At 43.1% G+C, this 12,925-nt stretch overlaps 1 protein-coding gene across 1 annotated transcript in view; it reads right to left on the bottom strand.

Moving 5' to 3' along the window:
- Positions 1-12,925, bottom strand: part of MRPS27 (mitochondrial ribosomal protein S27) — a 50,833-nt gene that overhangs the window by 36,947 nt on the left and 961 nt on the right. The window contains exons 2-4 of the mRNA XM_069962823.1: positions 8,584-8,661; positions 2,941-3,011; positions 2,233-2,291 (exon numbers count right to left, since the gene is read on the bottom strand). Of these exons, the coding sequence (XP_069818924.1) occupies positions 2,233-2,291; positions 2,941-3,011; positions 8,584-8,661 (208 nt within the window). The remainder of the gene's footprint in view (positions 1-2,232; positions 2,292-2,940; positions 3,012-8,583; positions 8,662-12,925) is intronic.

The raw sequence follows: 12,925 nt of genomic DNA, 5'->3' as shown, positions 1-12,925 counted from the left end.
AGAGCGACGGGCGGCTAGCTGAGTGTCTGCCATGTTCTGTGTGCTGCCCGGCTCACCAGCATCTGCTCCATGCTGCCCAGTCCCGGTGTCGTCCTTCCACCTGGGGAGGTGTTTTCTCCAGTGGATCCTCTGTAAGAAGGAGTGGGGCAGCAGGAAACCAGATCAGAGTGCACAGGGACATCTCAGACCAGAGCTCAGCATGGCCGGGGGTTAACCCCACACTACCCACTGGCTGAACCCTTCCTCAGCTACACTCCACTGTAAGCTGCGGGGGGCGCCTGGTAGGGCTGCATGCTGCTGTTACTATGGGGCGGTATTCATACTGGGCTCTGCTGTGCCTCCCGGCCCCCGCACACAGGCTGAATCTCCTCACTAGTTGATTCTTGTCGCGGTACAATCTCCAAATCGGTCGCCTGCAGTGTATGGAAAAGCTCGGATGCCTCTGTCATCTAGACAGTTAAACCGGATATTTTACTGTGTAGATGCCTCTGTAAAAGGGACATCGGCATCCGAACTTTTCTATACGCAGCAGGCGACCGATTTGGAGATTGTACCGCACGTAGTGCGGAGATCCGGCCTGTGCAGGGGCTGGGAGTCACAGACCAGTACTATAGCACTAGTATATTGGGCATAGTAGTTGTATGGCTGAGACATAGCACTAGTATAGTTTAATGGGGATAGTAGAGGTATGGCTGTGTCAGCACTAGTACAGTATATTGGGCATAGTAATAATAATAATTTTATTTGTATAGTGCCAACAGATTCCGCAGCGCTTTTTTCTGTGCATACAGAGGTACATAATACACAGTTAAATAATTTGAATAAATAAAAATCACATAAAAAATAAAAAGTATAAACGAGACCTGCTCGTTGGAGCTTACAGACTAACGACTTGGGTTGACACCAGGCATAAGTGCTTCATTTGTCCATGGTCCATAGTAGTTGTATGGCTATGTGTCAGCCATACAACTACTACCCCTAACATACTATACTGTGTGTCAGCCATACAACTATCCCCAATATACTATACTAGTGCTATGTCTCAGCCATACAACTGCTGTCTCCTACTTCATTGCTAGCCATACAACTGCTATCCCCAATTTACTAGTGCTATGTCTCAGCCATACTCATAGTATCCCCAATATTCTATACTAGTATTATGTGTCAGCCATACAACTACTACCCCCAACATACTATACTGTGTGTCAGCCATAGTATTACTAAATCCAATAAAAACAAAAAAGTGAAAAAAATTGGCGTAATGTGTAATAGCACTATTAAATTATCACCTTCCCGATCTTGCACGCCAAAAAAGAAAATCCAAAGTAATATATGCAAACAGGGTACCAATCAAAGCTGCAGATCATGGTGCTTAAAAATGACTCTGAGACAGCCATACAGTTATGGGCTAACAAAGTTATGGGAATCAAAACTGAGCAATTTTAAGCATATATCTAAAAAAAAATAAGTTACTTTTGTCACATTTGTAAAGTGTTGTAAACTAAAATGAACATATATTGTACCATTGTAATAGTACTGACCTGAAGAATATAGATAACATCAGGTTTACTACATAGTGAACAGTGTAAAAGTTGGGGAGCATTATACCTGCAGCCGGGGGGGGGGGGGGTGTTATGCATTAAGTATCAAAATGGTATTGAGTATTGAAATAAAAAAGTTGGTATTGAACTCAAAATTCTGGTATCGTTGAATGGCTAAATCTGGTTAGCAGGACCAAGCTATTTGAAGTGTGGATGAACAGATCGAAACTTATTAAGAAATGGGAAGGATGGTAGTGGAAATTTCTTCTTCCTTTTTCCCTTTCATCTTCTCTCCTGACTGGGGCGGGTGGGGGGTAAGGTTAGGGGGTAAGGTTAGGGGTGATTTTTTTTTTACTTTTCTATGTGTAGTTGTCATGCCTTTAATGCTGATTCTTGACATCTGCTTAAATATGTTACATTAAATGCTGTAATGTATGACAACTTATTTGTTGGATTTTTTAACTGTTATAAAAGGGAAAAAGAATAAAAAGAATTAAAAAAAAAATTCTGGTATCGTGACATCACTAGTCCCAGGTGCAAGATACACAAAACCAAATGACTGAGTTGGTCCATAGCTGAAGTGAGAGCTGTCCATATGGCAGAACCCCTCCCAGAGTGCTGAATAGCAAGGTAGCTCACACTATCACAAATATGAGCACTGTCTAGAGAAATATTAGATAACATTACTTACTTATAGAGATAATATTCACCCAGTTCAATTTCTTCTTTGGATTTAATATTGTCAATAAACTGAAAGGAAAATAAGACAAATGATAATGTGCTAAGCCCTTGTAATAATACTCATTATAGTAAATAATAAATATTATAAAAAAATAGAAAACTAATCATTTATTACTTCCTTCCAAGTTTTCTAAAGTTACATTAATTTGAGTGACATGTGGGCAATGCAGATGTATAATCTACCTCCCTATTATACCATATCCAGATTTACTTATACGTGGAAATTCTACAGCCTGCATTTACACTGCTCTTATCCTATAAATGGGTTTTTCTAAAATTCAGAGTTCTCCCTTATACACAAGACAGGAGAAAAGTGTTGTATGAGTGTGGAGCTGTACCCTGCTCATTGGGGGTCCTACCACAGAGACCCCCCCCCCCCCACACACAATCATGATCCCTCCTTTACCTATAGCTCCCCACCTGTTAGAAAACTACAACCCACAATGTGCCTTTGGCTCTCATTCTGCATAGTGCAGACCTCAGTATTTGCTCCTGTACATACATTGCTTACCTTTAAATTACCAATATGATAATGTATGAGACGATAGTCTAATAAAACTGCTTGCTCAACAACCATTTCTTGTGCTATTTTCTATGTCAGTAGGATTCACCGCTAACACAATGTTATTATGGTAAGCGACCAGCAGAAATTCCTTACCCGTGCGATGACCAGAGAGCCCACTGGTATCTTCCTATCATGGCACTTATCCATGAGTGCCGCAAGGTCAGCTGCAAAAGACAAAATGATACCTTAGTAGAAAATCCTAGCAATCCACAACTATAACACTCAAAAGCTTTATCATATATACATATATATATATATATATATATATATATATATATATATACACACACAAAACAATAATCATAACATAATAATTCTAAATGTTAATAATTCTAAAAATGATTAAAATACTAAAAATAATATAAAAAAGGTAAAAAAAATAATAAATAATAATAATAATAATAATAATAATAATAATAAATGACCATGACAAATACATTGTACAAGTCCTAGATTCTCTTCATGTAAACATTTGGGTCTGTTCTTTTCAGCTTTTTAGTGACCAAAATAGCATAGGCTGCTAAAGCATAGAGTGCTACAAACAATGAGATGAAATGTACAAGAAATCAGTAGGTTCACTCAGAAGCCACTAAACAATAAATGCCATAATGTTGGTGTGAACATGATCCTATGGTTTCCAAAAGTACTCCATAACTTCAATAACATATTGTGAGTTGACAGCTACATTTTTATTGTGGATGGCTTACTAGAGGAATAGGACAGCAATGATGAAATAAATAAGGGTGCTTAGTGTGGCTGGGGGTAGTGTCAGGACACAGTACATACAGTAACAGATGGAAAAGGAGCAGGAAGGAGAAACCCCATCTATAACTCACACACCAATTACACCCATCTGTTCCTTCCTTAAAATGGTAATGAAGCAATGATCTGCTTAAAAAAAAGACAACTCCATTAGACTCAGACCATTCCCGGCCATGACTGCAATAATTGTCAACCAGCCTCACAGGCCTATATTCTAGCCTCATGTCAATAAAAGCCTGTTCTCTCTTTACTACACCAGACACTTACTGGTTGTGGGTATGGCTATAATCAAAGGGCTTTGCCAGCTTTACGGTCCATGGTCCCTTCTGGACTTTGTAGAAAGCAGGTCATCACTGTTCACCTCGCCAGGAGGTACATCTACAACAAACTTTCAGGAGAGACTGCTAATAACTTTATAGCAAACCTGATCTTGCAGGATAAGCTGTTGTGTGTGTACTATATCTGGATATTATACTGTATAACTAGTATATGGCATTTTGCACCAGGTTTCCCCTCTGCAGGCTTTATTTATAATTCTCATTATGAGCTAATGGCCATAGACCATCTGCTATGATGTCTACCATACAATGTGCAACCTATACTACACCAGCAGCATGGAGGACACTACAGAGCGGTACATGTTCTGAATCCAGCTCTGGGGTGAGATCTAATACTCATAACCTTCTTCAGTCTCTCTACAGACTTCTGCCTCACCTCAGTCATTCTCCCTTTCTCCCTATAGTATTCTAAAGGCATCATGTAACACAATCCCTCATTGAGCTAAAAGTTTCTCCCTCAAGGCAGACCAGTGGTGTCTTTTTTTTTTTTTTTTTAAGTGAATAATGATTTTAGGAGTGGGGGGGAGCAAGAAAGGAGCCTGATAACTGCAGGAGGAGCCATTTTCTATAAGACAAAGTTTCTATGACTTTTACTATTGACTAATGCAAAGTTGGTTAAAATGACAGTCACAATTTAAAGAAGAACTAACAGGGAGCTGTGAGAGTGGAGGCGCCCTAAAGATAACATTGAGACAGTGAGGCGGACAGGATTCCCAGTGTAGTGCGCGGCAGGAATTTCCGCTTATTTTCCTCAGTGTGAATGTACTAGGGCTGGGCGATATACTGTAAAAATACTGATACCGAAGTATTACTGTCTCCCCCTCTGAGGTCTCAACTGTGAGCAGTGCACAGGTTGGTGTGCAGTATGTGCAGGGATGCAAGGGTCACAGAGTGCCCCCGAGCCACCCTGTCCGACCCACCTGACAGAGCGCCCCTGCCACCTAGATAGCACGCCACCTTGCCCGACTGACCCAACAGAGTGCTCCCCACCACCCTGACAAATCACCACCCTGCACGACCGACCTGACAGAGCACCCCCCCCCCGTCACTCTGCCTGTCGTGACAGAGCGCTCACCAGCCACACTGCCCAACCGACCTGACAGACCTGACAGAGCGTCCCCCCCACCACCACGACAGCGCGCCACCTTGCCCGACTGACCCGACAGAGCACCCCTTACCACCCTGACAAAGGGCCACCCTGCACAACCGACCTGCCAGAGTGCCCCCCGCCACCCTGCCCGTGACAGAGCGCCCCACCCTGCCCGCTCCGTGGAGAGGGTGGATACAGCGAGAGGACCGCCTGGAAAACTGGAATACAGCCACAGGCTGTACGAACCCGAACCTCGGCAGGTACAGACCATACCTAGTGTATACTATACTGCTCATTCTGGTTGCCTAATCTTGCATGAGGCATAGAGAGACACAGGCAGCATGCTGGACAAGTAGACAGCAAGGGATCTGAGCACAAGACTCCTCTGGGGACATAGTGGCACCTTGCAAACTGTACCGCTCATCATACCACATATTCCTCTCTAGGATCAATATAAAAAGTAAACTAGGTAAGGTAAACTAGTCCAGTTGGCGGTGGTCTCCTGACATTGTGCAGCACAGAGCACCATCCATCATACAGACAGGGAGTAAAGAGATAAGCAGCCTCATGTATCAGGTCACTGACTAATAATCTGCAAGTGTGAAGCAGAGTGAGACGTCTCTTCTCCTGGGACAATGGCCAGGAGAATTTATTCCAATGCAGGACATACACAGCAATTTATAACAGAGAGAAGCAGCACTGGCCAACACTGCTTGGCTACAAATGAGCAAGATTTTTGGTGCACAGAGATAAGACACACACTAAGGGCCCTATTACACGGGAAGATTATTGTGCGAAAAATCGTTAAAGCGTTCGAATTTAAACTATAATCGTTCTGTGTAATTGCAGGCAACGATCAAAAAATCGTTCGTATGTCGTTGATCGTTGATTTAGATCTGAATCTAAAATTATCGTTAATCGTTCGCTGTAATTTAACATTCGTTCGCTTAAGTTCCGCATTTTTTCACTAATCGTTCAGTGTAATTTCACATTGTCCATTGTTTTGCTGGGTTTTTAATTTTTAGGCAACAGCTGGACATACGATGTACCATGCTCACTTTAAGAGGATATTCACACGTTCAGGTTTTGAATACAAAGTCAGTAACAGATTATAAATGGAGGACACTTATAAAGGGAAAGACTGGGACTTTTCCTCCTTTCAATATTTGTCTTTAAATACATGAAGGTGTGAACACCCTAAGTCTTTGTAAATTTAGCCAAAAACTGCAAAATCAAGATAAAAATAAGAATTTTCTTAGGAGGGAAACTATCAACAGGTTAGACTATCTAACCTGCTGATTTGTCCCTATTGTGCACAGGGTACAGAGGATGGAAGTAAGTCTCTTACCTTCATCCTCTACACTGTTTCTGCACAGTTTCTAGTTTGATCTTTAGTCTAATAAGGCAGTTTTGTGCACTGGGGCGGGATTACAACCTCTGGACGGCCCTTCTAATGAAAATCAGCAAAGAGGCCTACCGAGGTGGGCCATACTGGAACACTGGGGGTGGTAATCCCTCCCTCAGTGCACCAAACCACCTTAATAGCCTAATAACTTAACTACAAACTGCATGGAAACGGCGGAGAGGGTAATTACAAGAGCCTTACCTTCATCCTCAGCGCCCCATGCGTAATAGGAACATATCTGCAGGTTACATTTTCCTAACCTGTTTCCCTTTAATTTAAAAGATAAATGAATACAACATATAAAGATGTTAATTTTACACCATAGCGCCCAGCTGAAACTGAAATATATGAGATATTCAATTGTAGAAAAGCATGCAACAAATCTGCTATGTGCATATTCTCTAATATCAGGTCAAACAGATACAAACATGATCCAATTCAAGTAAAAACAGCTTGATGCACATACAAAAAAACGGATACAATATAAATACCTGGTCTAGACTAGAAAAGTAACAAAAATAAAAATGCTCATAAATAGAAGAATTAAGGCAATATCGCCCCCTGGTGTTTAATATGCTAACAAGCAGAAGCAAAAATGACAAACTTCTTTGTTAAAAATTATAGTTACGATTTCCATCATATCCACAGCATTTAGCATAAATGTGAGAAAGATGAGGGCCCCACCTCTGGGACTCGCCTCCTGGATTCAGTCTAAGTCACATAAAAAAAACTTCAGTTGCTTCTCATGATCAGACCTATGAATTACCAGTATCAAGCAAGAAAGTCCTCCATTTTTGTTGTGTCCGGTGAGGCGTCTGCTCCAGTGATGCTGCGGCTCCGCTGTAAGACCAGAGAGGGCACCCACCTGCTGCAGGGACTCACTGATGTCTCCATCATCTGGAAGCTGCAGGAGCGGATAGTCGGTCTGACGGAAATCTCAGGGCCCACTCATCGAGACATGTTGTGCTACCCCCCCGGCTTTCCGTCCATTGCGCCGGGGGCTCTGGGTCCACTTCCATCCACAAAGGCAGTCAGCGCAGAAAACGCTGGACTTAATAAATGTCCCCTTAAGTGTATTGATAAGATGCCTTCAACTTTATTAGAGCATCTTGACAATGACAGTAGCGTGTTGGCCTATGAGTGGCCTTTTTCAAGCATTTTTATTTTTGAATACATTGTATATGGAAGCTGTAACTGGGTTCTATCTGCATTCGTATTCCATTATAATCCAGCATGAATGAAAGCTAACAGATGCCAGATTATTGCACAGTGATGGAGAAGCATATAAAACTCATGGTAGAGACTTTCTTAATAGATCAGTGTTCTGCTTATTCTATATTGTACTGGTGCTCCATGCAGGATCCTGTATTATCAGCAATGTTACCGTACCGTAAGAAGCATGCTATGGTGCACCTATTCTGTGCAGAAAAGGCCTAGGAAATCTAGAATGTGGATTATCTCTAGAGATGAGCAAACCTCGAACATGCTCGAGTCCATCCGAACCCGAGCGTTCGGCATTTGACTAGCTGTGGCTGCTGAAGTTGTATAAAGCTCTACGGTTGTCTGGAAAACATGGATACAGCCAATGACTATATCCATGTTTTCTACATAGCCTTAGGGCTTTATCCAACTTTAGCATCAAATGCCGAACAATCGGGTTCAGATGGACTCGAGCATGCTCGTGGTTCCCTCATCTCTAATTATCTCCATTGTATGAGACCAGGGTCCAAAACCATCAAAGAGTGAAAATCTCTAGGTTGGGAATGCAGGTCTATCCTCTGACCCATGAGCATGTATTTTGCTGCTGCATATGAAATCAGAATAGGCATCTTGTATTCATAATGGGGCAAAAACAGCTATAGTGGACTTAGGTTTGCTCCTAACTAGTCAAAAATGAAAAGCCCCATTGATTGATATGGGTTCAGTTAGGAACTCCAGTATTTTTAAGGGGAAGAATATCACTGCAGACTGCACCATTCCTGTAGCCAAATGTCAGAAAGATTGCCGGAAATACTGAATGCAGGTATAAAAAAAAAAAAAAAAAAATATTAAAGGGAATTAATCACCACAAAATTGGGCCAGAAGAGTATTATGCTGTATTATGCTATTGCTCTAACATAGTAACAACAACCAGGACTCACCTAACTTGTGGGTTTCTTTCTCCAATTTTTCCCATATGTTATCATTGATGTACGCTGCAGAAAGTAGGAACCTTTTCCCTGCAAAATAAAGAAGCCATTTTGTAAACCACAAACAGGGATAACATGTAAAAACGTATACTGCCATATTTCAGAGCCTATAGACACACACCAATACGTACTTGTACATATATAGTTTTGCTCAAAAGTTTACATACCCCGGCAGAATTTTTGCTTTCTTGTCCTTTTTTCAGAGAATATGAATGATAACACGAACAGTTTTTCCCACTCATTGTTAGTGGAGTGGTGAAGCCTTTTATTTTTAAATCATAATGACAACCAAAAACATCCAAATGACCCTGATCAAAAGTTTACATACCCCAGTTCTTAATACTGTGTATTCCCCCCTCTAACATCAACAACACCTTGAAGTCTTTTATTGTAGTAGTGGATGAGGCTCTTTATTTTCTCAGATGGTAAAGCTGCCCATTCTTCTTGCCAAAAAGCCTCCAGTTCCTGTAAATTTCTGGGCTGTCTTGCCTGAACTGCATGCTTGAGATGTCCCCAGAATAGCTCAATAATATTGAGGTCAGGATACTGAGATGGCCACTCCAGAACCTTCACTTTGTTCTGCTGCAGGCAATGACAGGTCAATCATGACAATTAGGGATGGTCCGAACCCGCCGAGGTTCAGGTTCGGATGAACCCGAACCCTCGGCATCGGATTCCCGCTGTCTGCCCGCTTCGTGCAGTGGGTGGATACAGCGGGAGGACCGCCTGGAAAAATGGGATACAGCTTATGGCTATGGCTGTATCCCATTTTTCCAGGCGGTCCTCCCGCTGGATCCGCCCGCTGCTCGGAGCGGGCAGACAGCGGGAATCATTACCGAGGGTTCGGGTTCGTACGAACCTGAACAGAACTCTGTTCGGACCATCCCTAATGACAATCAAAAACATTCAAATGACCCTGATCAAAAGTTTACATACCCCAGTTCTAAATACTGTGTATTCCCCCCTCTAACATCAACAACACCTTGAAGTCTTTTATTGTAGTAGTGGATGAGGCTCTTTATTTTCTCAGATGGTAAAGCTGCCCATTCTTCTTGCCAAAAAGCCTCCAGTTCCTGTAAATTTCTGGGCTGTCTTGCCTGAACTGCACACTTGAGATGTCCCCAGAATAGCTCAATGATATTCAGGATACTGAGATGGCCACTCCAGAACCTTCACTTTGTTCTGCTGCAGGCAATGACAGGTCAATCATGACAATCAAAAACATTCAAATGACCCTGATCAAAGGTTCACATACCCTGGTGATTTTGGCCTTATAACATGCACAGAAGTTGACACAAATTGACAAAAAATTCGACCACGACTGTCAGGAAAATTGTTTGGGATTTAAAGAAAAACCCACAAAAAACATCAGCTGAAATCCAGGACTCTCTGAAAACTGATGGTGTGTCTGTTCCAAGATGCACAATAAGGAAGCACTGGAAGAAACATGCGCTGCATGGTCAAGTTGCCAGAAGAAAGCCATTACTGTGCAAATGCTACAAAGTATCCCACCTACAATATGCCAAACAGCACAGAGACAAGCCTCGAAACTTCTGAAACAAGGTAATTTGGATTGATGAGACAAACATCAAATTTTTTTTCACACAACCATAAATGTTACATTTGGAGAGGCGTCAACAAGGCCTATGATAAAAGGAACACCATTCCTACTGTAAAGCACAGAGGTGGGTCGCTGATGTTTTGGGGATATCAGCGTTAGCAGCAAATACTGGAGGCAAATTTGCACTCATCAGCCTGGAAGCTGCACATGGGACGTACTTGGACGTTTCAACATGACAACAATTCAAAACAGAAGGCCAAGTTGACCTGTCATTGAATGCAGCAGAACAAAGTGAAGGTTCTGGAGTGGCCATCTCAGTCTCTTGACCTTAATATAATTGAGCCGCTCTGGGCACATCTCAAGCACGCTGTTCATGCAAGACAGCACAAGAATTTACAGGAACTGAGGAAGGAGAATGGGCAGCTTTACCATCTGAGAAAATAAAGAGCCTCATCCACAACTACCACAAAAGACTTCAAGCTGTCACTGATGTTAGAGGGGGCAATACACAGTATTAAGAACTGTGGTATGTAAACTTTTGATCAGGTCATTTGGATGTTTTTGGTTGTCATTATGATTTAAAAAGAGAAAACACAGTAGTTTGACATTAATGGCTTCACCCAACCAATAAGCATGAGTGGGAAAAAGTGTTAGTGTTATCATTCATATTATCTGAAAAAGGACAAGAAAGCAACAATTCTGCCGGTCTATGTAAATTTTGGACCTTAACCTTATAAAAGCCGGGGGGAAAAGGCACAGCAGGACAGGACTGCTAAAGTCACAGAGATGCTGAACCTGTGAATCTCTCCGTCCTCTGTGACAAAATTCTTGTCTATATATAAAGTTGTCTGCCACAGACGTTAGCCTCATAACCCTACTTCATGTATATGCCCCTTATAGATGGCGCCCCTTGCCTATGTCTAACTATGTAGTTGCCACTGCAGTGGGAAGCAGCATATTAAAGCAAACACCTGCTGCTCGTGGCCCTTTATACTGTAGCAAAAGGTTAAAGTAATGCCAAATATATGTATAAAGTACGACATGGAGAGAAAGGAGCGGCTGCACATCCCACCTATGGCTGATACTAATGCCGCTACGCCTATTTTAAAAACCAACGCCAGGATGTTGGTATATAATTTGATCAAACCATATTGCCCCGTGTACCACGTGCAGGTCCCCTGGTTCACACGGGTCCCTACGCTAACTCCACACTGTGTCGTGCACATGCAGGAAAGGGAGGCCATGTAATGGCCCTGCAACCCCAATGTCACAGGACCAAACCAAAAATTCCCCACCAAAACCCATCCGATACCACCGGCGGGGAAGGCTGCCCCCAAACAACACAAGTATGAATGGTATTACACTCACCACCACTGCTGCAGACAAAATGGGAAAAACATGGAGGTACTGACATGTGAGCACAGGTATATCCTGCTAATTTGGGTCATGTGGGTCTTATGAAGGGGAGTTCCAGCTGCTCATAAAAGGGAGAACAATAAAGTACGACATGGAGAGAAAGGAGCGGCTGCACATCCCACCTATGGCTGATACTAACGCTGCTAGGCCTATTTTAAAAACCAACGCCAGGATGTTGGTATATAATTTGATCAAACCATATTGCCCCGTGTACCACGTGCAGGCCTAGCTGCATTGATATCAGCCATAGGTGGGATGTGCAGCCGCTCCTTTCTCTCCATGCCCTATGCCAAATATGTGTATGTTACTTGCAATAGGATCAAGCCCTGTGGAATCAATCATGCATTGAAGCACTTTTTTTCTTACAGAAAGGCTACCGATCACACCACTTAGATGCATATGGCCAGCCTATGTTACTCTTAATGTATCCATGGGTCCCTATTGTACATTAAAGGGAAGGTACATATGTCCCTGTTGCGGCAGAGCTGCTCATTTCAACGCCGGTCTTCTTAGGGTTCTCTGTGACGCTGTGTAAGAGTTTATTCAGAGAGTATTATGTTTGGTGTAATGGGGGTGTTCCTTGGCCCCTTACTGAAGCTGCTACTGCACATGTGTGAGATCTTGTGCGGGGAGAGGCAGCCTACCTATGCACAGATGAATATATATATAAGTGGATGTGCATATACTAGCTAGCAGGTGCGTGGCTGAGGAACTCTCCCAGTTCACCAAACTACCTGGCATATTTCTTTCTGAATAGATTAAATTGACTGTACCATCAGGCTTGGGCTGAAGCACTGGAGGCAGGCCGACCCACCTCCAGTGGGCGGAAACCCTCCCCACTCTATGATATGGTTCCATTTATTCTAATGGAGCCATATCATAGACGGGCGAAGGTTTCCTCCCACCGGGGGTGGGTCGGCCCGCCTCCAGTGCTTCAGCCTGGGCCTGATGATACATTCCCTTTAAAGTGTATGTATGACCAGGCCCAGGCTGAAGCACTGGAGGAGGACCGACCCACCCCCAGTGTGAGGAAACCCCTGCCCCTCTATTATACGGCTCCATTGATTCTAATGGAGCTGCGTCATAGAGGGGCGGAAGTTTCTTCGCACTGGGGGTGGGTCGGCCCTCCTCCAGTGCTTCAGCCCAAGCCTGATGGTACATTTACTTTAAAGTGACTGTACCACCAGTCCCAGGCTGAAGCACTGGAGGTGGGCCGACCCACCCTTAGTGGGAGGAAACCACAGCCCCTCTATGATAGGGTTCCATTGATTGTAATGGAGTCATGTCATGGAGGGGCTGGGGTTTCTTCCCACTAAG

Source organism: Dendropsophus ebraccatus, chromosome 3, assembly GCF_027789765.1.
Source record: "Dendropsophus ebraccatus isolate aDenEbr1 chromosome 3, aDenEbr1.pat, whole genome shotgun sequence".
NCBI classification, from domain to species: Eukaryota; Metazoa; Chordata; class Amphibia; order Anura; family Hylidae; genus Dendropsophus; species Dendropsophus ebraccatus.
This window is presented reverse-complemented; position numbering and strand designations above follow the sequence as displayed.